Genomic DNA, 26,298 nt, shown 5'->3' on the forward strand with positions numbered 1-26,298 from the left:
TGTGCCCTTTCTGCGACATCATCCCTGTCTTCTAAAGTTTCTCTCCTGGAAAGCAGCTTTTCTTCTGCTATAACCTTACTATGTTTCTGCTTATTTTAACATCTGGCTGTTCTTTTCCCAGTGCAGAGGCCTTATAATTATTTGCCACTCCACACATACATGTACACTTGGTGTTGAGGGAAAAGAATTTGAGGCAGAATCTGTATACTGATGCATTGTGGATTTCAGGTGAGGTATCATGAGTCGCATCAAAACTGAAACCCCTTCTTTGAAGAAAAAAACGTTTTGATGCTCCAAGTTCAACACTACATGGCAGCAGGTGACCCTACAACACCACAAGCTCCAAAAAGATTACAAATGAATATTTATTTTTCCTAAATTTTTCCTTTTTTGTGAGTGACACTATTACAGCCTTTAGCCACAAGTGTGATGTCACTAATGTATTGATAGTGGCATTGACTACCTTTGTTAGGATTGGAGCACAATTTATTGGATTGCATTCACAAATTCTTGGTGGCATATTAAATTGACTTACCTTTACGTTCTTACTAGGGTACAAGCCGTCCTTCACACTACCATGTTTTGTGGGATGATAACTGTTTTACTGCGGATGAGCTTCAGCTCTTGACGTATCAGCTTTGTCACACTTATGTACGCTGCACTCGCTCTGTGTCAATACCTGCACCAGCCTACTATGCCCATCTTGTTGCATTCCGAGCAAGGTATCATCTTGTGGACAAAGAACATGACAGGTAAGAAGATACAATTGAATGATGCACTGAATTATTTTTTCCAATAGTCCCATGTACTATGAAAAATACTCTGGTTAGCTACATTTGACTGCTCCCATCCTATTTCTTTATTTTCATTGACTATTTTATTGTTAAATCTCTGTTTACAATTTAAATGGGGGAAGTTCTCTATAAAGGGATGTTCATTAATATTCATAAACATTGAATTGTCCTGCCCATATGTGGTATGGTTCAGTGTTTATGTATTTATTACTAATACCCTTTACATTGAACTGGTGTTACAGGTAAGTACATTTTCCCCCAGCAATGGAACTTTCATAGACTCGCATGCTTGAATCATTCCCAGTCTTCAAGCTGGTAGTCCCACAGTTTAAAGTAACTTTAAAATAGTAGTGTAATGCTAATTGAAGTATTAAACTTTGTCACCTTAGTAGTATAATCACCCTTTAGCCAAACAGTTGAGAGCCCAATAAACACCATGCCCCCAGAGGCCACACTACTTCAAATTCCACTGCTTGTGTTGTGTGAAGGGTGTCTCTTTACGCGCTACCCCATTATATTCATATAATTGACTGGTTATATTTCTACAGTGGAGCTCTTGAATATCCATCCTTTTGGGGCAGCGTTCTGATATAGTTATCTCAGGAGTGTGGACAATCTACATCTTCCATGTCAGAGTCTTGGGACAATGCCTCTTTAGCCCTTTTGGATGTTGTGGAATACTGAGCATTCATGCTAAAGACCCTTATAAGCACTGATTTTATTATTTACACCAATCTCTTAGGGCCATTGACTTACAAATTTACAGAAAGGTTTCATCAAAGAAAGTCTTGAAAGACCAGGAAGATCACATTTTGCTTTGGATGTAGAAGTCCAATGCAAAGAATATCCCATCATTAGGAAATGGATCTAATAGCAGTGCTCACCATGTGCCAAAGGTGCTCTAAAAAGAGAGCCTATAGAGCACAAAGCTACTTCATGGTAAGAGAGTTCCTTAACATCCAAGAAGCTCCCACAAAAGTGCAGAAAAAAGCTGAGAAGAAAATTGCCTAAGGTCACAGTCTGTCCATAGACGTGGTTGGTGTGACCGAGAGGTTTCAGCTTTTGACATCTAGACCACCAATAATCTGGTGTAATGGACAGCATGTCTTTGTTATTGCCAACACTTACTCTGAGGTCCATTGGTCTTCAGCCTGTGTACACTCCAGATATGCCATCTCTCAGGGGAGAGGAGTTGGCCTAACGGCTAGGGCGCTCGACCTCGGACCTGGGGATCTGGGTTCGAGTCTCGGTAACAACGCCAAAACCTCCTGTGATTCTGGGCAAATCACTTAATGTCCCCGTGCCTAAAATGAATGTGTTTCCGTCCTCATGTAACGTAACTGGTGCTATGTAAAGTGCTCTGATACCTGATTCGGTTCGGATCTAGTTCGCGCTATATAAAACTCTGCAAAAAAATATATATATATATATCAGTTCTACCACCGCCAAGATGATAGCGTAATTGACAACATTCTTCAAAGATCTCAAAGGTTTCCTTAATTTCAGGAAACAGGTATTGTCAGAGTCCTAAATAAGCACACCTCATTAAGCAAAGGTATTGTCATGGGCCTAGTAGCTACTTGCTCTATCCTTGCCCATACCACCTAAACAATCAACTCTAATGCTAGCGCAGTTGATTCAGCCACCATTGCCACCCAAAGTGCATCTGCCACAATCATAGATGGCACAGCTGTAACAGCGACAGCCACTGGTACTTTATCCATTTCAACCTCTGACGTCCAAGGGAACTGTCCAACTTTTAGAACAAGGCGATATCACACACGAAGAACAGGAAGAATGTGAGGTCAAAAAGGACTTCACATTTGAATTGGCGCCAAATTAACTATATTGTGCCAACCTCTGCCTCTTCCCCTCACAACTCTCTGACTCACAACTTGATGACATAGTGGGTTTTGACTTCCTGACAAAGACAGCATTGAAGTGACTTGATCTTCCTGTCTCCAGCAGGGAGATGAATTGCTTCCTGTGCAATGTTAGAGATTCATCTGGAAAAATCTATCAGAGCCATTCCTGTTATGAATCACATATGCTAAGGGTGCTGGAAAGTCATGCAGGCATCAGCAACAGTAACAGCTGTGGCAGGGTGCCTTGACAAAGCTCTGCATAGCACATCTGCATACCTCATTGGACACTTCAAGCACATTAAGTAATTGAGTAAGCAACATAAAGAAGGTCTCAGAACCCTACTCTTCATGCACTGCACCTGTGGCATGGGAGGGGAAATGCCTGAGTAATAATGGAAAGAGAGTCTCCTTTATTGCACCGATGTTAGTCAGGGGAGCCAACTCACTAGAGACTGCTAGAAGATACAGTAGACAAACCTGATGGTAAATCGCACCGTTACCGGACCTCTTTATAGGAGGACTTACAAGTTGAGGCTAAAACAATTCTGTGGGAAGGATAGAGGGCGTTCTCAGCCATAACTAATTCCACCATGGTTGTTGCCACAAACGTTTTAGGCAACTAGCAGGAGCAGAGGTACTGCACCAGCAAACCTGACTACTACTATGTATGTAATTCAGACCAGAGCTTCAGAGCAGAATCCTGGGCATGCCACTTGATGGAAATTCAAAATTTGTCAATGACCCTTTCCAGAATATTAAAACATGCATGGATACAGTATGGTTGCTGGCATTACTTCAGTAGAGGTGTAAAAAGCTTTTTCAGGGTTCTAGAGGTAGAGAGCAACCCTCTTATCAAGCACGGAGTGTATTAGATGTACCACTGCCAGCCCTATCAGGCACAGCAGCAACCCCTTGGCTAGTTCTATTCTCAGCAGAATTACTGAGCTCCAACTGCTCTGGTCTATTCAAAACAAATAGCACACCAAATAGGTGGTAAGGCAGTCCATGTGACAGCAAGTACAGGACCTGTGGAAAGGTGAGAAACGTTTGCTTTCTTCCTCAAGTTGTGTTCCATGACTATAAATGGATCCTCGATCTGTTGCAGATTTTACAAATGCTTCACTACGTATTCACTCAGAGACCCCCAGCAGCTTACTGTGCAGGACCACGCATCAGCATCTATGTCTGGTGCAAGCTATCTGTTCTCCGGTAAATAAAAGGGGCCCTTGCACCTTTTTCCAAATCCCAGTATGGCAGAGTTTTTACTCAAGGTGTTTTCTAAACAGGAAGAAGTTTGGCGGCCAATCCTGAACCTACGACAACTGAACAAATACCTATAAATATTGTTGTTCACGTGGTTTCACTGCAGGAGATCTCTCTTCTGTGAAGGGGTGTTAATTTCAAAGTGGGTGGTTGCTATTACCAATGAAGCGAACAATTTTGTCTCAAGTCTGCCCCAATAAACTTCTTAAAACGTATGTATCCAGTGGAGACCTACCTCAGAAGACACTGGGCCAGATCTAGAGTTTAGCTGACAGTATTCGTCCATCAGGGTGGCAGAGGACATTACGTCCGCCATCCTTACGGACTACGATCCACAATATGTAGAGATCGCCACTTGCCTAGCAATGATATCTGTGGTTTGATAGGAACTGCCATTGTGGTATTTCCTGTCAAGATACAAATAGTTTGGTGGACAGACTCGATTTTGATGGCCATCAACTAAACTTTGACAATGTTTTTGTTTTTTAAAACAAAATCCCATTGCGGGAATTTGTTGCTGAAAAATCAAAAATTAGCTAGCATTCGCGCCAAGAATTTTCAATTCTATTAAGGACACGGAGGCGAGGATTATGCTTCTCTTTCTTATATTTGCCACTCACAGCAGCCAATGAAAACGTTTTGTATGCAAATAAAAACTACATTTCCCATGATGCTTGTACATACATCACATCCTGTATAGCCCCATAAGAGCTGCTGTATCCTGTGTCTCCTCCTCTTTCTTTGCTCGAACATATACAGTCCACACATTAATAAATTCAGTCCATTTCACAGAATATGAGTCTCAATAAACATCCTTCAACATGGAGAACCAGCATTAATAAATCCAGTCCTTTTCACGGAATATGAGCCTCAATAAACATCATTCAACATGGAGAACCATCGTCAACTGGAAAGATCACGTCTTCTAAGCCAGAAGAACACCTGTTCCTTCTTCTTTACTCGAAGCTGAAAGGAATGAGACAGGAAAAAACCCGTAACTTCTGCTGATACAGAATATCAAGTACATGTGGGTGGGCAATTATTACCAATACTGTAATAAACCGGGTGGGATAATCCTCGCCTCCGTGTCCTTAATAGAATTGAAAATTCTTGGCGCGAATGCTAGCTAATTTTTGATTCTATTACAGGACCGGAGGCTTCGGATTATGCTAGTTTAACGCTTATCAACACAATTACAGTCTTAAATCTCCCACCGGTACATACTATACTGCTTAAATAGAATCTGAGAAACCCCATCAGAAGAATTAAAACTTGCACAACAATGTGAAGTAGCAAACAAGAATGATAAGTATTGTACTTGAGCAAACTGCGTCTCACAATAGGTTCTAACACCCTTTTGTGGGCACAAGGCCCTCAACCATCGGCTGTAAAAGCCTCATACTCACATGTAACATGACAATAATCATCAACAATCGTATGAACATATACGCGAAAACCTCAGATATTAAATCCGAGAATCATCGTTGTAAGCCATGAGGCATGTGAAGAAACACCCATAAAGTGCATATCTCGCCTTCGTGGGAACAGGCCCTGACCACATGCAGTTCAGACCTTGCTGACAGAGTAACTTCCTAGATTACATACTGTACCTGTAAAACGCGGGCATGCTTCGCCATAGTAACACCCGAAGGTGAAATGACTCGTAACACAGCCTGACAATATTCAATGTCCAGTCGAAATACTATTATATGTCTAGTAATAAAAGGAAATCACGAGAATTAATCCGGTTTGGAATATTTACGCCACCAAAAAGAATTCGAAAGAAAAAATTCGACTCAAGTTCAGCAACCTGCTCTGAACTTAGAAAGAGCCGCAGAAAACTGTCAAAAAGGACGCTATAAGGTGAACGTTACCGAAGTCCTCGTACATTATTGGTAAATAATTCCAAAGTAGAGAAATGGCCTACATAACAACAAAGCGACCCTCTAACGCCGAAACGTCTGTACGGAAAGGAAGGACCCAGAAACACGAAAAGAACGCCCTCTGCGCGTTCGAAAAAATCCAGGAAAGTAATGTAGATACCAGAAAGTAATGCAGATACCAGAAAACTGATCGTAAATAAAGCAAATTCGGTACCACCTAGGGAAAACTGTACTTACCACATCGCCATGTGTCAAACCCAGACCCGTGCTTGCTAAACGGCAACGATGAATCTGCGGACCGTACCTCCCTGGAGAGCCATAAAGGCATCAGCCGTGATCTACAGGAGTGCTACTTCATGAGAAAAGGGAAAATTGTAAGGTAAAGCAGGAACCGGGCCGGCCTCCGCCGACCCAAGGGGCATGGGGATCTCAAAATAGGAGTCCACCCTGCCCTAAAGTTGCGACCAGTCGCCGGAAATACCAGGAAAACCGGGTGGAACAATCCTTTACTGTCATATAGGCTAAGGAGGTATACCTCTCTCTCCTGAACGCTATATGCCAAAAGCTGCGGAAAAACGACGGAAAAAATAATAAGTAAATAGACACAAAAAAAAAAAACTCATGCTTAAAGAATTGTGGTAGCAGAACGAAGTGGGCGTCAATCAAGCTCTGTCACCCTGAGTTAGGTAACGTCATACACGAGGCCCTGTTGATCACACAGGAACGGGAAGAACCTGGATGTCAACATAAGTAGTTCAGGAGGCTCTTGCGCTCCTATCGATAGTTGTCATCCTCCAATATATATATATATATATATATATATATATATATATATATGTATACCAACATCATCCCCAAGGGACATCCATATACAATATATATGGTAGTGCAAAGCACAGCTCAACGGAGGAGTCAAGGGGGAGCCAACCCTGTGCACACTAAAACAGAGAAATGAATAATGTATCAGCTCCTCAGCAAAGCTGTAGTCATATACCAGCCCAAAGGGCGTCGGAGTCTTAGTAAAATACAAGGAGCGTGTGCGCACTCCGAGGGCCAGCCTATTGTTAAACCTGGAGGCTACCAGGAAATCTGCTCAGGTAAAGCAGGAGGCACTGAGACCTCAAACAAAACAAACAGGGGACGCCTGCGACGTGCGTAGGCCAATGTGCCCAAAATCAAGCCCATAATTGTGCCCAAGAGGGTTACGCACACCGGAGCGTTATGACTCCATAACCGCACTCGGCTACTAGGGAAAGCCTTTGGCGGAGAAAGCGCGAGACCGCGCAATAATTCAAACAACCGCCATATTTGGGATTTGGAATCACGCTCCTTCTTAAAAGATAGAGCGGGACTGTGCCGAGAGATTTTCTTTCGTCCTGTGATACTGGGATACAAACTTCCACTTTCCAAGAAGGATGTAATGTTTGCCTATGTATAAAGGCTGGTCACTTTTTCTATAACAAATCGTCAGCTAAAGATGAAGGGCTATGATGACAGAACAGAAACAGTGACTCCTGACGCGGTAATTCCTGGCTGTTGACCGCTGAATAGACTTTCTTTGCTGCCTGCAGTAGCTCTTGTGTTTCCTGACCTCCCGCCTCCCGCCGCCCGACCCTTTACACATCCCAGGGTGAGGCCGCCGAGTGGAGCGCGGTGGGGTAAAGACTACATCCCCCAAGAGCCTTCGCGACGCTACTCGCGTCAGTTGCGCGCCAGGAGGCGCATAAATCAACAGTCACCCCGGTCGAGTGGGTGACTCCTGACGCGGTAATTCCTGGCTGTTGACCGCTGAATAGACTTTCTTTGCTGCCTGCAGTAGCTCTTGTGTTTCCTGACCTCCCGCCTCCCGCCGCCCGACCCTTTACACATCCCAGGGTGAGGCCGCCGAGTGGAGCGCGGTGGGGTAAAGACTACATCCCCCAAGAGCCTTCGCGACGCTACTCGCGTCAGTTGCGCGCCAGGAGGCGCATAAATCAACAGTCACCCCGGTCGAGTGGGTGACTCCTGACGCGGTAATTCCTGGCTGTTGACCGCTGAATAGACTTTCTTTGCTGCCTGCAGTAGCTCTTGTGTTTCCTGACCTCCCGCGAGCGGGACGCCCGGAGCAAAGGGCGGGCCCTCTGTGGCCCTCAGTGGCCGAGGTAGGCCGGGCTGGGCCCTGTTATTTTAGTTTTATATTTTACGTTGTTTGCGCTTCTCTGCTGCTTTGAAATTGCAGCAATCATTTTAACATAAGCATACGGATGATCTGCTGACAATCAACTCTGTTATCTGCTACAGTGAACTATTGGCTTCTTCCGGTATTCTAGTACTTTTATCTTTAAATTGTGTGTTGTAATATTTTTGACTGCCCATTAAGCACAAGGACTGTCCCTTAAAGAAGTATTATGTCTACAAAGAAATTACGATCCGGGAAAGTGTTAAGAGATAAAGTAGATGTTATATCTGAATCTGCACGCCTGAGGAAAAAATCAGAAAGTAGTGTGTTAGTGAAAGGCCAGATGCAGCTGGAACATATCTGGGAAAAATCTGGAAATAAACTCGTAAGAGACCCAATAATTGTAAACTCTGGTCTATCGCCTCATTCACAACCACAAACCAAGTTAGTAACGGATTTAAACACTGTCGTGCTAAATCAATCTTCTATCCCTCAAATGATGGAAATTAACTCCTCGGCTCATGATCATAATACTTTCATTGAAAGAGAAAAGGAAGGTGAAGACTTTGCTGCTACATCCATCTCCACTAGTATCGATCTCGAACTTTGTGGTCGATACCTGGATAAGAAACCCTTTGCCCAGGCTATGGACAGCAAAACTCCAATTAGAGCAACTCCATCTGGAATGCTTCTATATAGCAGCACCCCATCAAACAAATCTCAAGAGGATTTCTTAACGCACAGTGAATTGAAGTCTCCCCAATTAAACTTATCTGGGATTTGTTCTTTTGTTCAATCTAGCTACCCAAAAAATGAGAAACCAATCTCTGAATCTCTAATAGCGCTTGAACAAATACTGTCTTCTATATTGTTGCTCCTTGGTAAATTTGCTGTGAGTTCAGATTGTATTTTATCATCTGTGTCTGAGATATTGAAGGAAATGTTGACTAAAAAGGCTGCTAATGTTTCATTACCCCCCTCTGAACCTGTAGTTGAAAACATTATATTATCCCCTACCAAACCTGCAGTTCGGACTCCATCAAACCGTACTAATTCTGTGCAGGGCAATATTCCTATGAAGTTAAACGTTAAGGCAGACATCCACATACCCCTTAAGACCCCTGCCTTATCTGTCTCTGGACAGAGTAAATTGTCAAAGCTTACTGTCAAAGATGATAGCTTGGTAGAGGTGGTGCAAACGATCGAAAATGATCTTTTTCCCATCTTTACTCATGAAAAAAAGGGCAGGGATGGATTGCCGGCTCAGATTAAAACTAGAAAAGAAAAAACAAAAGGAAAAAATAGGAAGTTACTACGTAAATATAAGAAGAAAAGGCCAAGGCAAATTATTTTTCAAAACATAAGTCTTGAAGCACGAGAGGAGTCAGGTAATGGGGAAAATCCATTGTTGAATACCACCAATATTAAGGTGGTGAGCGATGCAATTAATGTCTCATTGAAGGATAATATGGTTAGGAGCAGTACAAAGGTGGTGATTTCACCTCATGTGCTACAAGCGCCAGAATCCTTACTTATGCCGGCTGAGGGTATGGGGATTCCGTTGCAAGTGGTAAAAGTATTAAATCCAACTGCATCCACTTTCCGGCCTCAACCAATCAGTGCTAGTACCCTAGATATTCAACCAGTAAAAGGTGTAGTGCATTGTGTGGATACACTAATATTGGATTTCCTTCCGTTGTTTGATCAAGACGTAAAAATGAATAGGTCTTGGCTCCTTAATTGCTTCAAAGAGACTAATAATTTAAAATTGATTTTGTCAAACGATATTGACCTGGTTTTTCCAATAAAATCCAGTATTGGACAACGAACAAGAGTAATTTTCTATTCAAAAATAATTACTAATCTTGTTCTACAACAGGCGGAATTCTTCCAATGCAGAGGAATTGACGTATTGCCCTATTACAACAGGGCACTATCTATTGCCAATAGAGATAATATAATTAATCCAGTACCTATACAGGATGATCATTACCTTGGTAATAAAGATCTAAAAATCTGGGTCTCAAAGGGCAAAAGAATGGTATCTCAGGCCCTGCCATTGCCTGAAAATACAGACGTTCCTCTAATAGAAGACAATCAGATGTGGAATTGGTTACCGGGGGCTCTATCTAGTAATTCCGCGAACACCCCACGACTTTTCCAACATCTTTAACAAGAATTTAAAAATTGTCTCCTGGAATGCTGCTGGTATGTTCAATTCCCCTGAGAAGTTTGACTTTCTATATACTCTAAATGTTGATGTAATATGCCTGCAGGAAACGTGGTGTAAAAGTCTCCCCTATGTAGGGAAAGAGTTTTTTGTTTTAGAGGCGCCTGCAAAACCTTCAAAAAAAGGCCATGCGAAAGGTGGAATTGCTTGTTTGTTATCCACCTCTCTCCAATGGCAATATACACATTATTCTGATACTAGCAATCTCTTTCAATCTATAACCTTCACTAATCTGGGCAAAGTTGGAGCGCGGTCCTCGTTTGTTATTTTAAACGCATACATTCCCCCTGAGGAATGTTTTAATGTAGTTATGAAACGAATGTTTTCCTATGTAGCAAAGCTATTGGAGGTTGAACATCCCCCTTATATACTAATGGTTGGAGATCTAAATAGTAAACTATCTAACACTACCCTAGTTAAGTTTAGAAATAAGTCTAAGGAAGAAATGTATAATATACCTCAAATGGCTTGGCCTCCTAAAATAAAATCTAATAAAAGAGGTAAGATTCTCTTGGAGGAACTAAGCCTCCTAGAAGGGCTTATTATTAATGGTAGAATGCCCTCGGATAGTCCTGCCCAGTATACACATGGCTCATACAGGGGTGAGTCTATCTTGGATTACGCCATTACGGATTTTGAGTCATTCCATCTGATTATGGATATGGTGATCACTCATTCTATTCTGAGTGATCACAAAATAATTAAATTGGCTCTTTCGCTAACCCCTTCTGAAAACAACTCTTGGTCCTTAAAGCATAAAGATCTCTCTATTGATTGTAGGTCGGGTAGATGCTTTTGGGGACCTACTACCATGAAGGATATACAAAGCCTCCTGGCCCATACTTTACTGGAACTTGAACAGTGGGAGGGTATAGAATTCTTACAATTTGAAAACCTTATTAAAAAAGTTATTGGATTCGCTAAGAAAAAGCGAATTGCCAATAGGCCACACTTCTCACCGAGTCCTCTATTTTTCCTGAATAGGGAGATAAATGCATTAATCAGGAAACAATATCTCAATAGAACAGAGGAAAATGAATCTCTATTGGCATTATTAAAGCGTAGAAGAGCTAGATTGAGACTCAAATTGAAAAGAGAAAAGGAAGATCTACTGTGGATTAACTTGAGGGAAGCAATAACCTTTAATCGATCCAGAGAATTCTGGTCTATAATAAGGAAAGGTTGTGGTACTGTAGTAACACCCCGTCCTATTGCCATCAGTGAAAAAGTTTGGACACTATTTGTAACTGCGCTATATGCTCCAACTGAGGTAATGGAGGATATAGGTTTGGTGGAAATAAATGATATTCAAAATAGTAATCTCCCTACAGAAAAAACAATAGCTACGGTAATAAAGAGTATGCGCTCTACTGGAGCCATGGGCCCAGACGAACTCCCCATGACAATCATCAAACAGGATATCGCTACTTGGAGTAGGATTCTTCTCCCTATATTTCAGGCCTGCTTTATGACAAGAACTGTTCCTGAATCCTGGAGGGGTAGTATATTAATCCCCATATTTAAAAAGGGGGATCGGGAGTTGCCATCTAATTACCGTCTAATAGCTTTGCTAGATGCCATAGGAAAAATCTTCGCGAAATGTGTTTTAATGCTTATTGTGGAATGGGCAGAAACTAATAAGATTTTACCAATGGAACAAACAGGTTTCCGTGAAGAACATGGAACGCTCGATAATCTGACAATGTTGCAGGTGATCAGTGACAAGTATGTATGCATCCGTGATGGTGGCCTATATGCCGCATTTATTGACTTCTCCACGGCGTTTGACAAAGTGGATCGTCCATCGCTGTGGAGAAAATTGGCGGCATTGGGAATGCCAGGATACTTACTTGCATTGGTTCGTTCTCTACATACGAACACATGGTGTAAAGTGCTACAAGGTGGTGAAGAGGGTCTTACTTCATTAATTCCCTCCCAAAATGGCCTTAAACAAGGATGCATATTGGCACCGATATTATTTTCCTTATATATGGCTGACCTCCCAATTTTTATTTCATCGTGTGAAGGAGTGGCACCGAAAATTGGAGGAGCTGCTATATCTATTTTAATGTATGCAGACGATATCCTTGTTTTGGATTTGACCCCGAAGGGTTTATCTAATCGCCTGTCTGCATTGAATGAATTTGCTGTAGCACACCATATGAAAATTAACACATCAAAAAGTAAAATTATGTGTATTTTTGGTAAGAGAAAATGCAGATCGAGCAATTATAAGTGGTCAATAGGGGGGCAAAGACTCGATGTTGTTAAAACGTACCCTTTTTTAGGCAAAATAATATCAGCGAATCTTAGTGAGACTCCCCATATCGAACATAATTCCCGTAAAGCATTGTCTCATGGAATGGGGCTATGTTCGTTATATAACGCTACTGGGAAGAGACACTTCTCACTTTTTTTGGAAGTTTTTAAAGCCAAAGTCCCAGCTACTCTTTTATATGGAATAGAACTAGTGGGGCTGAAACATTGGGGATTCCTTCAAAAAATGGAAGGACGGGTCCTTCGAAAAATTACATCACTTAGTAATGCATGTTCTACCTCGTCATGCAGACTAGAATTTGGGCTCCGAAGCTGTTGGACACAGGGATTGGTGGCCCTAGTAAGATGGGTAGCATGTTTGGCTAGAGGAAAACCTGGTACTCTAAGAGAGCTTGTTAAAAAGGAGTTACTGGGTAATCTTAATGATTTTTCCTCTTTACTAAAAAATTTTAGGAAAGCTGTGGCCTTGCTGGAGTTGGATGAGAGTACCCTTTTCTTACTCAATTCTTCTGAACTTAAAAATTTATTAAAAAGAGCTTCATGTGAGTTATGTTTTAAGCTGGATACTCTTGCCCAACCCAGATTATGTGCCAGGAAACCTCTCCTAGAGACATATACCCCCAAGTTGGCCCAGCAATATTTGAGCTGGAATATTCCTCATGGAGTACGTAGGTTATGGTATCTCCTACGTCATGACCTACTCCCACTTAATATACTTTTAGCAAAATGGCACGGGAGTCCCACGATATGTAACCTTTGTGATGTCGCTGTTCAAGATCGTAACCACGTTTTGTTTGCTTGCCCTGCTTTACGTTCTTTGCGAGTTAAGTGGATTAAACCTATTTGTCTACAATTGGGAATCTTAAATGCCAAATTGTTTATTCATGCACTTTACTGCCCTCCCAATGAATTATTTTGTTGTAGAATTTTTAAATTTTTTAAAGGATTCTTAAATATTTATTGAGATTACTGAAATGTCGCCATGATTCACTCTAGAGCTGATAACTGTAGTATTTTGTTTATTTATTGTTAACTATGTATGCTTATATATTTGCTTTTTTATCTGTTATTACAGTATTTTGGTATGTTTAATTTTTTTTTATGTGGCCCTCAGTGAGAGCCAAAACATAATAATAATAAACTTTGAAACTTTGAAACTTTGAAACTTCAAACAACCCTATGGAAGTGACAGGAAACTTGTGCAAGGTGGAAACAGAATCATTGAAACCTAATCTAGGAGCAAAATTCAAGACACAAACCAGTTACCCATTCCATCATGGCGCAAGGCTATCGCCGCATTTCAGCTCCAGAGAGAGCATTTGGTTTAGTTTGCGGCCGAGGCCAGGCCGTCCATGAGGATCAATGTCGCCGGCATAAGCAGAGCGACCCCTCCACTCCCGCAGGAGCGATGTGTAAGCTGTTTCTTTGGGTGAAACCAAAATGTTACCAAGCGCACTAATGCACTCCAGTATAACCAATAAAAACAGACACCTGGAGAGTATGAAACTTAAATGTAGGCAGAACACGAATACATAAATTAAAATATTAATCACCATTTGATAATCGGAAAAAACCATGGTCCGGAGAACCTGGGATCGAACCCTGCACCACAGGAGAAGAGGCAACAGCCCTGCCCCGAAGCCACTTAAAGTGTTTACAGTTCCTCTGAAATATTGGCGCCTAGCCAGTATCGAGCCGGGGACCTTTGGGACGCCAGTCTTCCCACGTAACCGTTAAGCTAAGCTTAATGCACCAATATTCGCAAAGCTGATGAAGTCTGAAGACCCTGAAATGGGGAGCGAGGCTATCGAGGGCAGCGCGGCATGTGAATATCAGCGGGAGAATAAATAAGCCTGTTAAGGCCCCCGCAAAGTTAAACATCTTAAATATCCGTCTCCTATCTGAAATAAAAGTGCAACGTAACACCGCCGTGCTCTCAGTCCCAGAAGGAGCCAATCAAGGCAACGCGCCTGCCAAAGAAATGAATTGATTTCATTTAGACACCTCAGAGGCTTGAACTCCGTTCCAATTTAGGTTCCCAAACCAAGTGGTTAACGTCGTGAGCCACACAATGTGATTGTTGCTTAAGCGAGCCATGACGCCGGCGGCATACCGCGGCCAGCAGGGACTGAAGCTGCGCCCGAACGGGCCAACCGAGCACACCACGTGGAGACTCTGCTGCGGGAAAGGGCGCCACACCCGTACGCCGCTCCCCGCGAGAAAAAACTCGACCATGCCCTCAGACCATCGAGGGGACGTGGAACTTGGCCGGAGAGGCCGCACCGGTAATCCAGCAAAGCTTTCACTCAGTACACCGCTCCCAGCGGGAACCACTCCGTCACATTAAGCAGAAGACCAATCAATAGCGCCCGCGGGCGCTGACTCCAGAGAAGAACGGCCATTGTAGCCAAGGCAACAAATAAAAACTCTTAGTACAAAAGCCTCTACTTGCTCAAACATAGCGCGATATAAGCGCAAAGTATTTAACATAGCATTAAAAACACTGGTAATATCATGAAAGACAATCCAACAGTCAATTAAGACATAAGTCACAGCAAAATGTTCTGAGCACTTAACTGTCTGCGTGAGCAGCAAAGAAAGAGGAGGAGACACAGGATACAGCAGCTCTTATGGGGCTATACAGGATGTGATGTATGTACAAGCATCATTGGAAATGTAGTTTTTATTTGCATTCAAAACGTTTTCATTGGCTGCTGTGAGTGGCAAATATAAGAAAGAGAAGCATAATCCGAAGCCTCCTGTCCTGTAATAGAATCAAAAAATGTATGACACCTACACCCAATTCGTTTTTTTTCCTGGTTGCAGGGGTCAATATTTCTTTTTTCTGTCCCTCACTGACAGATTTTACCTACCAGCATAAAGTATCTTGTCCGACAAACTTTAAATCCCTTCTAGAGTCACCATGTGTTTTCTTACCTGGACGGCTGAATGATAAGATTGGTCTACCCAAGCATCCCTACAAACTAATCTGAAAATATTCTATGGATTTGGCCTGTATCTCATTGTGGAGAAATCATTGCAATGAACACTGTGACAGGGCCCAATTGAATCTCTTTTGTTTCACCAAATGCTTGCTTGCTATTTCTTTCTGTTAGTGTGAAGTTTAGACATGCCTATAAGCATTAGCATCATGTCTCTGTCTGTCTCCTGTCTAAACCGACATATTTGTGTTGTTTATTATGGTCGCTGCCATTTTAATATGGATGCTTACAGTAGAGGCTAAAATGTTTACATGCAAATCAAGATGACCGACTTATTACAGTACTTGTTTTGTTTCACCTGATAGAGGCATATAGCTGGAGATGCCTTACCTTTGTAGTTTCCAGGCGTCAGGTTGGATCCAGAAGATTTTGATAGCAGTACCTGTGTGTGCTGGTAAGTATCGTCAGTCAACTCCATGTGACGTCGTCAGCATCATGTTCATCGTTATGACATCTGCGTCGTCAATATAACTACCACTCTGGGACGCTGACTTCAGTTCTTTTCTTTACCCGCCAGCCACCACAGATACGTCGAAGCGAGCTACCCCTGTCAATTTTTGACAGACTTTTTCCCATTTTTTGTGGCCTCCTTTTGGTGTGTAGGAATGTCTGGCAGGAAGACCTGGGGGTTCAAGCCGTGCAGCTTCTGTCACCGCACCATGTCGGTCACGGACCCCCACCTAGTATGTCTCTGGTGCCTGGAGTGCGACCATGACGCTAAGTCGTGCTCTATCTGCCGAGCCAGGATGCCGAAGCCTTTGAGGGAGCAGTCCCTAAAGCTGATTGTGACCTGTCATTCGGCACCACGGAGTTCGCCTTGTCGATAACATTCCTTCTTCCGGTAGAGAGGAAGGTCCGAGCACCGCTCCGGAGGGTCGAAGTCGTCTCGATCAGTTAAGAGGCACCACAAGAAATTGAAGCGTGCTTCGACTTCGCCCTATCCGTTGCCCGACAAGACGGAGGAACCTCACTCAGCATTCGAGGGCCCAGATGCCTGGGTCGGCTCCGTGTTTCCCTTCCTTTCTGGGACCAGGAGCGAAGTCCAGTTGAAGGAATTTTATGACGCCATGTGTGCTATATTTGGGCAGCCAGATCCTGCCGGCGCGCCTTCAAGCCCTGCAGGTTTGGATGAAGAAGACTCTGGGAGTTCCGCGCCTCCAGCACCAGGACTGGACCAGCACCGGTCATATCACTGACGCGACCTTCCCCGGCTCTGCGTCCGACACCAAGGTCTTCTGCGTTGCCGGTGTTCACCGGCGGCACCTCGCCTGTCGTCATTCAGAGCGACATGGAGCCAGTCGGGCGCCCACCGACACCGAGACCGACGCTGATGCAGCCATACGGCTCCATGCCATTCAACCTGTCCTAATTTGAAGGGTTAGAAATGGATGATGAGGATTGGGAGGGGCAGCAGGATCCCTTGGAAATCCTGCAACCTCAAGACCTGGAATATTAAGAGGAACTGGTTGATGCCAACAGCCTGGACACCTCTCCAGATTCTCGCATGCTGTTTCCCCCTAATCTGGCTACAGAGGAGGGGACATCATTTGCTACGGTGGTTCGTAGGGCTGTAGAGACTTTGGACCTGCAGCTTCCTATGGTGGTAGTCAAGACTGACGTCTTGACAGAGGTCCTGCAGCCTGGTGTCTCTGCCTCGGAACCCTTGCTGCCCTTCAATGAGGCCTTGACAGACGTTCATCTGGGCACCTCGTCCAAGTGTAGCACAGGGGCTCCTGTGAACAGAACGATATCATGCTGCCATTGCCCTGCACCGGGCGACCCAGCTTTCCTCACCACCAACCCCACAAAGCTTGGTAGTCCAAGCTTCCACTTCCCATGGCTTGTTCTCTTCCGCACCCCCAAACAGGGAATCCAAAAGGCTAGAAAGTTTGAGAAAGAAGATGTTCTCTTCCACCAGCCTAGCATTGCGGTCGGTGAACACCGCATGCCTCTAGGGCATTTATTCTCATTCAATATGGGATATGGTTGCGCAGGTGCTGCCCAGGGTGTCACAGGAGAACTGGATTCTGGTCTCCCAAGATATTTAGAATGTAGGAGAGATGCAGCGAAGTTCACCATTTGCTGTGGCTTGGACACAACAGACTCGCTAGACAGATCGATTTCCTCGACAGTGGCCATACGGCGCCACGCCTGGCTGAGGATATCTGGATTTACACGAGATGTACAAGCAAATGTTATGGTCATGCCCTTTGCCTCCTTGGAGACAAAACAGATGCAGCGCTTGAGCATTTCAAGGAGTCGCGGGCTACGGCCAAGTCCTTAGGCCTCACCACACCTTCCCGGCCTGTGTCTGCTTTTTGCTCCTTTCATGGCTACGGAAGGGGCTTCCAACTGTGCCAACCCTACTCCAGCCAGATGGCCCGCAAGTTCAGCAACCTCTGCGTTGCCGAAGACGCTGTTCACCCCGACCCCAAGGATGGGGTGGCCAGAAGTCGAGCCAAGCCACAATCCCCTCCTCCACTGCAAAACCTTCCTAGTCCGATCCCTCCGGATCATACACGTCTAGCTGGTGGCACGATTTGCCATCACCTCCATCAATGGCGGGTCATCACCTCGGACATATGGGTATTGCAAATAGTCTGAAGGGGCTATTTCCTCCCCTACAAGACTACTCCTCCGTCCATGCCCCCAGCTTATGATTGGCTGACCGAGGATCACCTTGCCCTCCACCGCGAAGAAGTAAAAAACTCTCTTTGCCAAGGGAGCTATAGAGAGTTTCATGGGCCAGAAATAGGCTGTGGCTGTTAATCCCGCTATTTTCTGGTTCCAAAGAAGGCCTTCGTCCTATCCTCGACCTCAGAACCCTCAACTACTTCCTCAAAACAGAGAAGTTCAAGATGCTCACCCTTGCTCCGGTCCTCTCTGCTCTGGACCCGGCAGACTGGATGGTAGCGCTGGACTTATAGGACGCCTATTTCCATATCCCTGTCCTGCCTGTCCACTGCTGCTACCTGCTGTTTATGGTTCTCCCCTTTGGCCTCACCAGTGCCCCTGGGTGTACACAAAGGTGATGGCGGTGGTCGCAGCTCATCTGCGCCGATCAGATGTTCCAGTCTTCCCCCTATCTCGATGACTGGCTGTTGAAGGCGGTCTCGTCCCAGGCACTAATCTCCCACCTCCACACTGCAGCGAACCTCCTACATTTATTTGGGTTCACTATCAACGTACCAAAGTCACACCGGACTCCCCCTCAGATGCTCCCTTTCATCGGAGCCGTTCTAGACACGGTGCAATTTCGGGCCTATCCTCCAGAGCGGCGTTTCAGTGACAATGACTCTGAGGCTGCTAGACCTCATGGCCTCCTGCATCCTGCTGGTGACTTATGCCAGATGGCACATGCGGGCTCTGCAGTGGGACCTAACGTTCCAATGTGCGCAGCATCAGGGAAATCTCACCGACCTGGCTCAGATTTCGGAGGGAACTGCGAAAGATCTGCTGTGGTGGTTGACAAACCCCATTTGGGTCAGAGGCAGACCCTTCTCCCTTCTCCAACCAGATCGCACATTGGTGAGAAATGCGTCACTTCTGGGATGGGGCGTCCATCTGGGGGAGGTGGAGATCAGAGGACTCTGGTCTCCGGCGGAAGCCGGGCTCTATATCAACTAGTTGGGGCTCTGTGCGATCCAATTGGCACTGAAATTCTTCCAACCATCCCTCAAGGGAAGGCTCGTTCAGGTGTTCACGGACAACACCACCGCCATGTGATACTGCATTAAACGGAGTGGAGTCATGGACCCTCTGTCAAGAGGCCCTACATCTTTCGATTTGACTGGAACAGCAGGGAATATCCCTGGTGGTTTAACACCTAGCCAGTTCCCTGAATACCAGGGCGGACAAACTCAGCCACCGGTGCCTTGCTGATCACGAGTGGCGACTCCATCCAGAGGTGGTGCAAGGTCTCTTTCACCAGTGGAGAGAGCCTTGGTTAGATCTGTTTGCCTCTGTCGAGAAAGCGCAATGTCAGCAGCAGTTTTGCGATTTGGAGTTTCCAGGGCGGCTCTTGCTTGGCAGCGCTTTTAGTATCGAGTGGAACTCAGGCCTCCTTTATGCCCATACCACTCCTGTCCAGCGTGCTCAAGAAGATCAGAGCAACCGGGCACAAGTCATTCTTATGGCTTCAGACTGGGCAAGGAGAGTTTGGTTTCCCGAGCTTCTGCAGATGAGCATCAATCCTTCAATCATGCTGCCCCTTAGGGAGGATCTTCTGTCGCAGCAGCAGACGTTTCTCCACCTGAACCTGTCAACCCTCCGCCTCCTTGCGTAGAGATTTAGCGCCGAAAGTTGACAGCTTTCAGCCTTCCTCCCGAAGTGTGCGAAGTTATTTTGACAGCCAGGTGTCCCTCCACTAAGTCAATATATGCCTGCAGATGGCAAACGTTTTGTAAAAATTGTTCGGAACAGTCTATCGACCCTTTGTCTGCCTCCCTCTCTGACATTTTTCTTTTCATGCTATCTCTAGCCCAGCAGGGCTCTGCTTTGGGCACTCTGACGGGTTACCTTTCGGCCCTGTCTGCCTTTTTACAGTTGCCAGATTAACTGTCACTATTCACGCTGTAAATAGATTTCTGAAGGGGCTTAAACATCTCTTTCCCCCCTCACCCTTTATCATGCCCAGTGGAACCTTAACTTGGTCCTCACTTATGTAATGTGTGCACCATTCGAGCCACTGCAAATTGTCCCCTCCAAGCTGCTCACCATTAACAAAGCCTTTTTAGTGGCAATAATCTCTGCCATGAAGGTGAGCGAGTTGCAGGCGCTTTCCTATCAGCCTCCTTACCTGACTGTATTTCCAGACAAGGTAGTGCTTCGCACTAGGGCTTCTTTTTTGCTGAAAGTTGTAACACCTTTCCACCTAGGTCAATCTGTCACCTTGCCCACCTTCTGTGCTCCTCCGCTTCCTTATAAGGGAGAGGAACTTCTCCACCGTCTGGACCCTCTGAGCTCCTTCCACCAGAGCTAAGGCAGCCACCACGGCACTCCTGCATGGTGTCCCGGTTCTTGACATCTGCCAGGCGGCTACGTGGGCATCCTGCACACATTTGCAAAGAATTATTGCCTGGACAATCTGGTCTGTAGGAAGGGCCTCTTTAGCCGTTCAGTTCTACAGGACTCTCTGGTTTAAAACGTTTTCCGCCGACCCTCCTCTGGGGATGGTATTGCTTGGGTATCTGTTCACAGGTAAGGAATAAGCGGCTAGACGCCTCTACTGGATGGACAAGTTGCTTACCTTCGGTAACGCCTTATCTGCTAAAGACATAATGTAGCCGCAGATTCCTTACAGACCCACCCATCCTCCCCGCACTGCGGATCAGTTCTTCATGTCAACGCTGTTCGCCTTCAGGGCCCTAGTTGTTTAAACACACCACTGCTAGTTAACTTCATGGCTCCGTGCTTCTGGCATGGAAAGTTGTGAACAGTACTGAAGTCAGCACATTGAGGTGGTGCCTATATAGACGACACTGACGTCACGAAGACAAACTCTAAGCCATACAACGTCACGCGGAGTCGACCGACGCCATCTACAGGGGTACTTCTAAGAAAAATCTTCCAGATCAGCCTGGAAGTTCACAGGTAAGGAATCTACGGCTTGATTATCTCTCTACCAGATAAGGTGTTCCCGAAAGTAAGTAACTTGTCTGATTATGCATTAAAGATAATTTTCTAAATATGATATTGTGACATTTGTGTTGATAACAATTGTGTGTATTCTAAATTCAGTATGCTTTTTGTATGGACCCGCCTTTCCTGTAATATAGCTTATTCCCATAGTTCCTATGCACCTTTGGGTTCCCTTGTTTGTTTGTAACTTAGTATGCATCCAAAGGCAATAAAAGAAAGAGGGGCCAAACTGTTTTTGGCCCAGGCCTGTGAGGACAAGCGAAGTCCCCAATGATCAAGACCCTTTTCCAGGTCTACTTCCTTCCATTCCTCAGAAGCTAAGAGAAAAATGCAAAGAAAGCACAAGAAAGGTTCTGGAAGAGGTAGTCTCCCAAACATTATAACAACTACTCGTAGGGGAGGGTCAGAGGGAAATTATTTAACGACAAACCAGGTAAATACCCCCAGTGTGAATGTACAAACAACAAGAAACCTGTAAGTCGGAAAGTTCAGAGAAAGATACGCTAGCACTGGAAGAATTGCACAGAGAGAGTGATTAAACTAACTATCAACAAAAGCTGTTAAAGTCCTATCAGACCACCCAAATGGCGGAGCCTCATCATGTAGGACTCCTAGACCTTGGTTTGTGTGCAAGTGCCCAGACGTATTTTGGCATTGCATCACTCAGCCATGGTCTAGTCACCGATGTTGTTCATGTGGATGGTGTGACTGATATGTGCAGTGCAAAAAATAAAGTGATGTGTATAAAATGGCTGAACAAGCAAACAAATAAACTTTAATGGCGTTTGCCTGAACGTCAGGTTAAAAATTAGTGAGGTGACAGTGTGACAAAATCACTGTCTAACTTGCTTGGTAAAGATCAAAAATTAGGGCCAACATGTTTCTGCCATATCGTGAAAGTCCACTGGCATTCTTCAGGGCCAAGCTGGAATGCTACTGCAAGTACACTACTAATTGTGTTCTAATGAATTTGTGTGAAAAAAAAATTTTCTACCAAAATCAAATCAAATTGGTCATACAAGACCGTCCTACCGCATCTTCTTATTTAGTCCACAAGATGCAGTTGGTCTTCCCTGGAAAAAATATATAAAAGGAGAAACCATGTAGATAATATACACAGGTACTGTATGAACAAAACATAAACATTGCTGTCACTCTAATATGCACTTAGGAGATAAGTGCTGCTACTGTGCAGAAACCAATGCCAGCTCACTAAACACTGAAACACGTCCATCACCGTTTAGCGATGGCCCCATAAGGGGTGCGCGACCTGGCGTCACCAACAGATAATCTGTGTGTCATTTGACATAAGTATGAACACTTACCCATCAATTTTTGGGAAGTGAGCCTCACCTCACCCGGCAACTGCTCGGAATGATAAGGCCCCGCTCTAAACATGTAAATAGAGACAGTTCCAGGTTAGATATCTGTCCCTAGGATATTCCTTCTACATCCTGTTTAAAACCCAGTCATTTTCTTTTCTGTCTGAAGAAGGTCCCCCACCAAGGCAGAACCGGTGGAAGCATAGGGCGACTGACGCAACCAACCCTTGGAGACATATGCTCAATTGTGATGTATATTAATGTAAATATTGAACCATGGTGCTATGCTGACCCTGGCCACCATTTTATGCGTGTGGTCAGTCCATAATATTTGGTAGTGGTATTAATCAAGGGTTCTATTGTCAACCATGCTAGTAAAAACGAACTCACTAGTTGGCAAACATAGGACAAGGGGCTACCTTAATACCTAGCTGTCCTTGGAATTCCCAATCCGACTGTATGTAAACAGCCAGCAACACCCCAGTGGTCTGGACACCCAACCATGACTCAACCAAGGCCCCTGCTCCTACCTTACCTGTCCGTCAGTACCTCACGGCGGGAACTCGAGCCGAAGGGGAGGCACCGACGGACAGGTTAAGCACGCTTTTATACTCCCGTTAAGTATCCAGTTACGAGTCTGAATCGGCTCAGCTGTGCTTGAAAATAATCAGTAGCGCATGCGCGGCTCAAACACACTATACCCCGCGCCTGCGCAGTCAAGAGACCCTCTGCACAAGCATTACCCACGGCCACTAAACGCGACGCATGCGTTACCATTAACGTGGAAGCAGCTTAGCGTCACACTCCCCAAGTGTAATCGCGCATGCCCGGTCACGCAGGCACTGCCAAACACAACCATGCATGCGCATCAGGCGTCTTGGGCTCACGCATAGCTGTGCGCATGCGCAAAGACCGGAACGCGCGTTGACAACGTTCGTGATCAACATTGAACGACCCCTGCCAGTTGTCCACATATTCACATAATCATGAAAAACAGCAGTGAAGTATGTCGTTCAGGGTCACGCCTACACACTAATCTATTTACTTTATGCAATTTGGAGAACAGTACCGGCCCAACAGTGAACTACAGTGTCTGTATAAATTCTATTAGAGCAAGACTGTCAGAGTCAACACAGTCCGCATCCTACAACATAGTGTGTTGTGATGGAGGATATAAACCCAATGAGTGTCAATAGAAATAATGTGCCCACCCATACTTTGGACTTAACCAATGCTGGGGAAAATACCTCCCTTTCATAGGCAAAAAACCCATCAGCAAGATCATCATGCCGTGTAGGTGTCGCTATGGAACAGGGTCACTCCATAACCATAATTGGTGGAGTACAGTGACATGGATCAATCTCGTGCAAATGTCACTTCAGAGTCAGATGACAGGGTGATGTGTTCGCCCCATTCTGAAGAGTACTACGTATGGGAGTGATGTCTGACCCAAGTGATGGAAGGAGGCAACAGGTCCCATTAATAATAAACCCACAGTAATGATCTGTGGAAATGGAAACATCCATAGGATGCCCTCTGGACCAAGCCAGAGATTAATTGCAAGGGATCCCATGGAGGCCTCATTACATACGGATGTAGCAGAGGAGCACAAGATGGCAAATGCAGCACTCAGATCGATATCCATGAAATGTTGTCATTTAGCCCATTGATATCGGATTTCAGCTTAAAGATCCATCGCTGTTCTCTCACAAACAGAAAGTGCGAAACATCCGAGATATGTGGTGGGATGTGAGGCTTTTCTAGAACCACCCACATTAGTTCCTCTGCTTTATGTTTTGCCTCAAGGAAATGGTTCGTGAGCCCTGTCGCCTGTTTCTTGCAACGGATCGTGCTTTTATGTTCGCTGATGCGGGACTTGATCATTCTCGTTGTGTGGCCCACATACTGCTTCTTGCAGGGACAGGTGATAAGGTAGATCAATTTCTCCGAATTACAGTTGGTGTGTCTCATGAGCTTCCAGGGTCTGCTTGTCCCAATGTCGATTGTAAGGGTCTTGCGTGTCTGTGGACAGGCTGCGCAACTGCCACATGGGTAGTGGCCCTGCACCGGGTTGGTATTCCACAGGGTATTCAGGGTTTGTCTATTCTCGCTCCGTGGTCTGGTGTGGACCAGGCTGTCCCGAATCGATGGTCCTCTCTTATAGGCAAACAGGGGGCGAGGTATAGTAGCCTCACCTACGTTCAAAATCTTCCAGTGTTTCAGTATGGTCTTCTTCACTGCATTGGAAGATGTGGTGAAAGTCTGCACCATGGTCATCCGATCATTGGTGTCAGTTGACCTCTTGTGCTGCAAGAGTGCCTCCCGGTTGTTGTTGAAAGCCCTCTTCAGACGGCATGATGATCTTGCTGATGGGTTTTTTGCCTATGAAAGGGAGGTATTTTCCCCAGCATTGGTTAAGTCCAAAGTATGGGTGGGCACATTATTTCTATTGACACTCATTGGGTTTATATCCTCCATCACAACACACTATGTTGTAGGATGCGGACTGTGTTGACTCTGACAGTCTTGCTCTAATAGAATTTATACAGACACTGTAGTTCACTGTTGGGCCGGTACTGTTCTCCAAATTGCATAAAGTAAATAGATTAGTGTGTAGGCGTGACCCTGAACGACATACTTCACTGCTGTTTTTCATGATTATGTGAATATGTGGACAACTGGCAGGGGTCGTTCAATGTTGATCACGAACGTTGTCAACGCGCGTTCCGGTCTTTGCGCATGCGCACAGCTATGCGTGAGCCCAAGACGCCTGATGCGCATGCATGGTTGTGTTTGGCAGTGCCTGCGTGACCGGGCATGCGCGATTACACTTGGGGAGTGTGACGCTAAGCTGCTTCCACGTTAATGGTAACGCATGCGTCGCGTTTAGTGGCCGTGGGTAATGCTTGTGCAGAGGGTCTCTTGACTGCGCAGGCGCGGGGTATAGTGTGTTTGAGCCGCGCATGCGCTACTGATTATTTTCAAGCACAGCTGAGCCGATTCAGACTCGTAACTGGATACTTAACGGGAGTATAAAAGCGTGCTTAACCTGTCCGTCGGTGCCTCCCCTTCGGCTCGAGTTCCCGCCGTGAGGTACCGACGGACAGGTAAGGTAGGAGCAGGGGCCTTGGTTGAGTCATGGTTGGGTGTCCAGACCACTGGGGTGTTGCTGGCTGTTTACATACAGTCGGATTGGGAATTCCAAGGACAGCTAGGTATTAAGGTAGCCCCTTGTCCTATGTTTGCCAACTAGTGAGTTCGTTTTTACTAGCATGGTTGACAATAGAACCCTTGATTAATACCACTACCAAATATTATGGACTGACCACACGCATAAAATGGTGGCCAGGGTCAGCATAGCACCATGGTTCAATATTTACATTAATATACATCACAATTGAGCATATGTCTCCAAGGGTTGGTTGCGTCAGTCGCCCTATGCTTCCACCGGTTCTGCCTTGGTGGGGGACCTTCTTCAGACAGAAAAGAAAATGACTGGGTTTTAAACAGGATGTAGAAGGAATATCCTAGGGACAGATATCTAACCTGGAACTGTCTCTATTTACATGTTTAGAGCGGGGCCTTATCATTCCGAGCAGTTGCCGGGTGAGGTGAGGCTCACTTCCCAAAAATTGATGGGTAAGTGTTCATACTTATGTCAAATGACACACAGATTATCTGTTGGTGACGCCAGGTCGCGCACCCCTTATGGGGCCATCGCTAAACGGTGATGGACGTGTTTCAGTGTTTAGTGAGCTGGCATTGGTTTCTGCACAGTAGCAGCACTTATCTCCTAAGTGCATATTAGAGTGACAGCAATGTTTATGTTTTGTTCATACAGTACCTGTGTATATTATCTACATG

General features: G+C 45.1%; 1 protein-coding gene across 1 annotated transcript in view; it reads left to right on the forward strand.

Annotated features, from left to right (window-relative positions):
* The window catches only part of LOC144823032 (protein argonaute-3), a 1,185,091-nt gene that overhangs the window by 1,137,828 nt on the left and 20,965 nt on the right, over positions 1-26,298 (forward strand). The window contains exon 18 of the mRNA XM_078681169.1: positions 553-752. Within this exon, the coding sequence (XP_078537295.1) occupies positions 553-752 (200 nt within the window). The remainder of the gene's footprint in view (positions 1-552; positions 753-26,298) is intronic.

Source organism: Lissotriton helveticus, chromosome 3_1 (assembly GCF_964261635.1).
Source record: "Lissotriton helveticus chromosome 3_1, aLisHel1.1, whole genome shotgun sequence".
Lineage (NCBI taxonomy): Eukaryota > Metazoa > Chordata > Amphibia > Caudata > Salamandridae > Lissotriton > Lissotriton helveticus.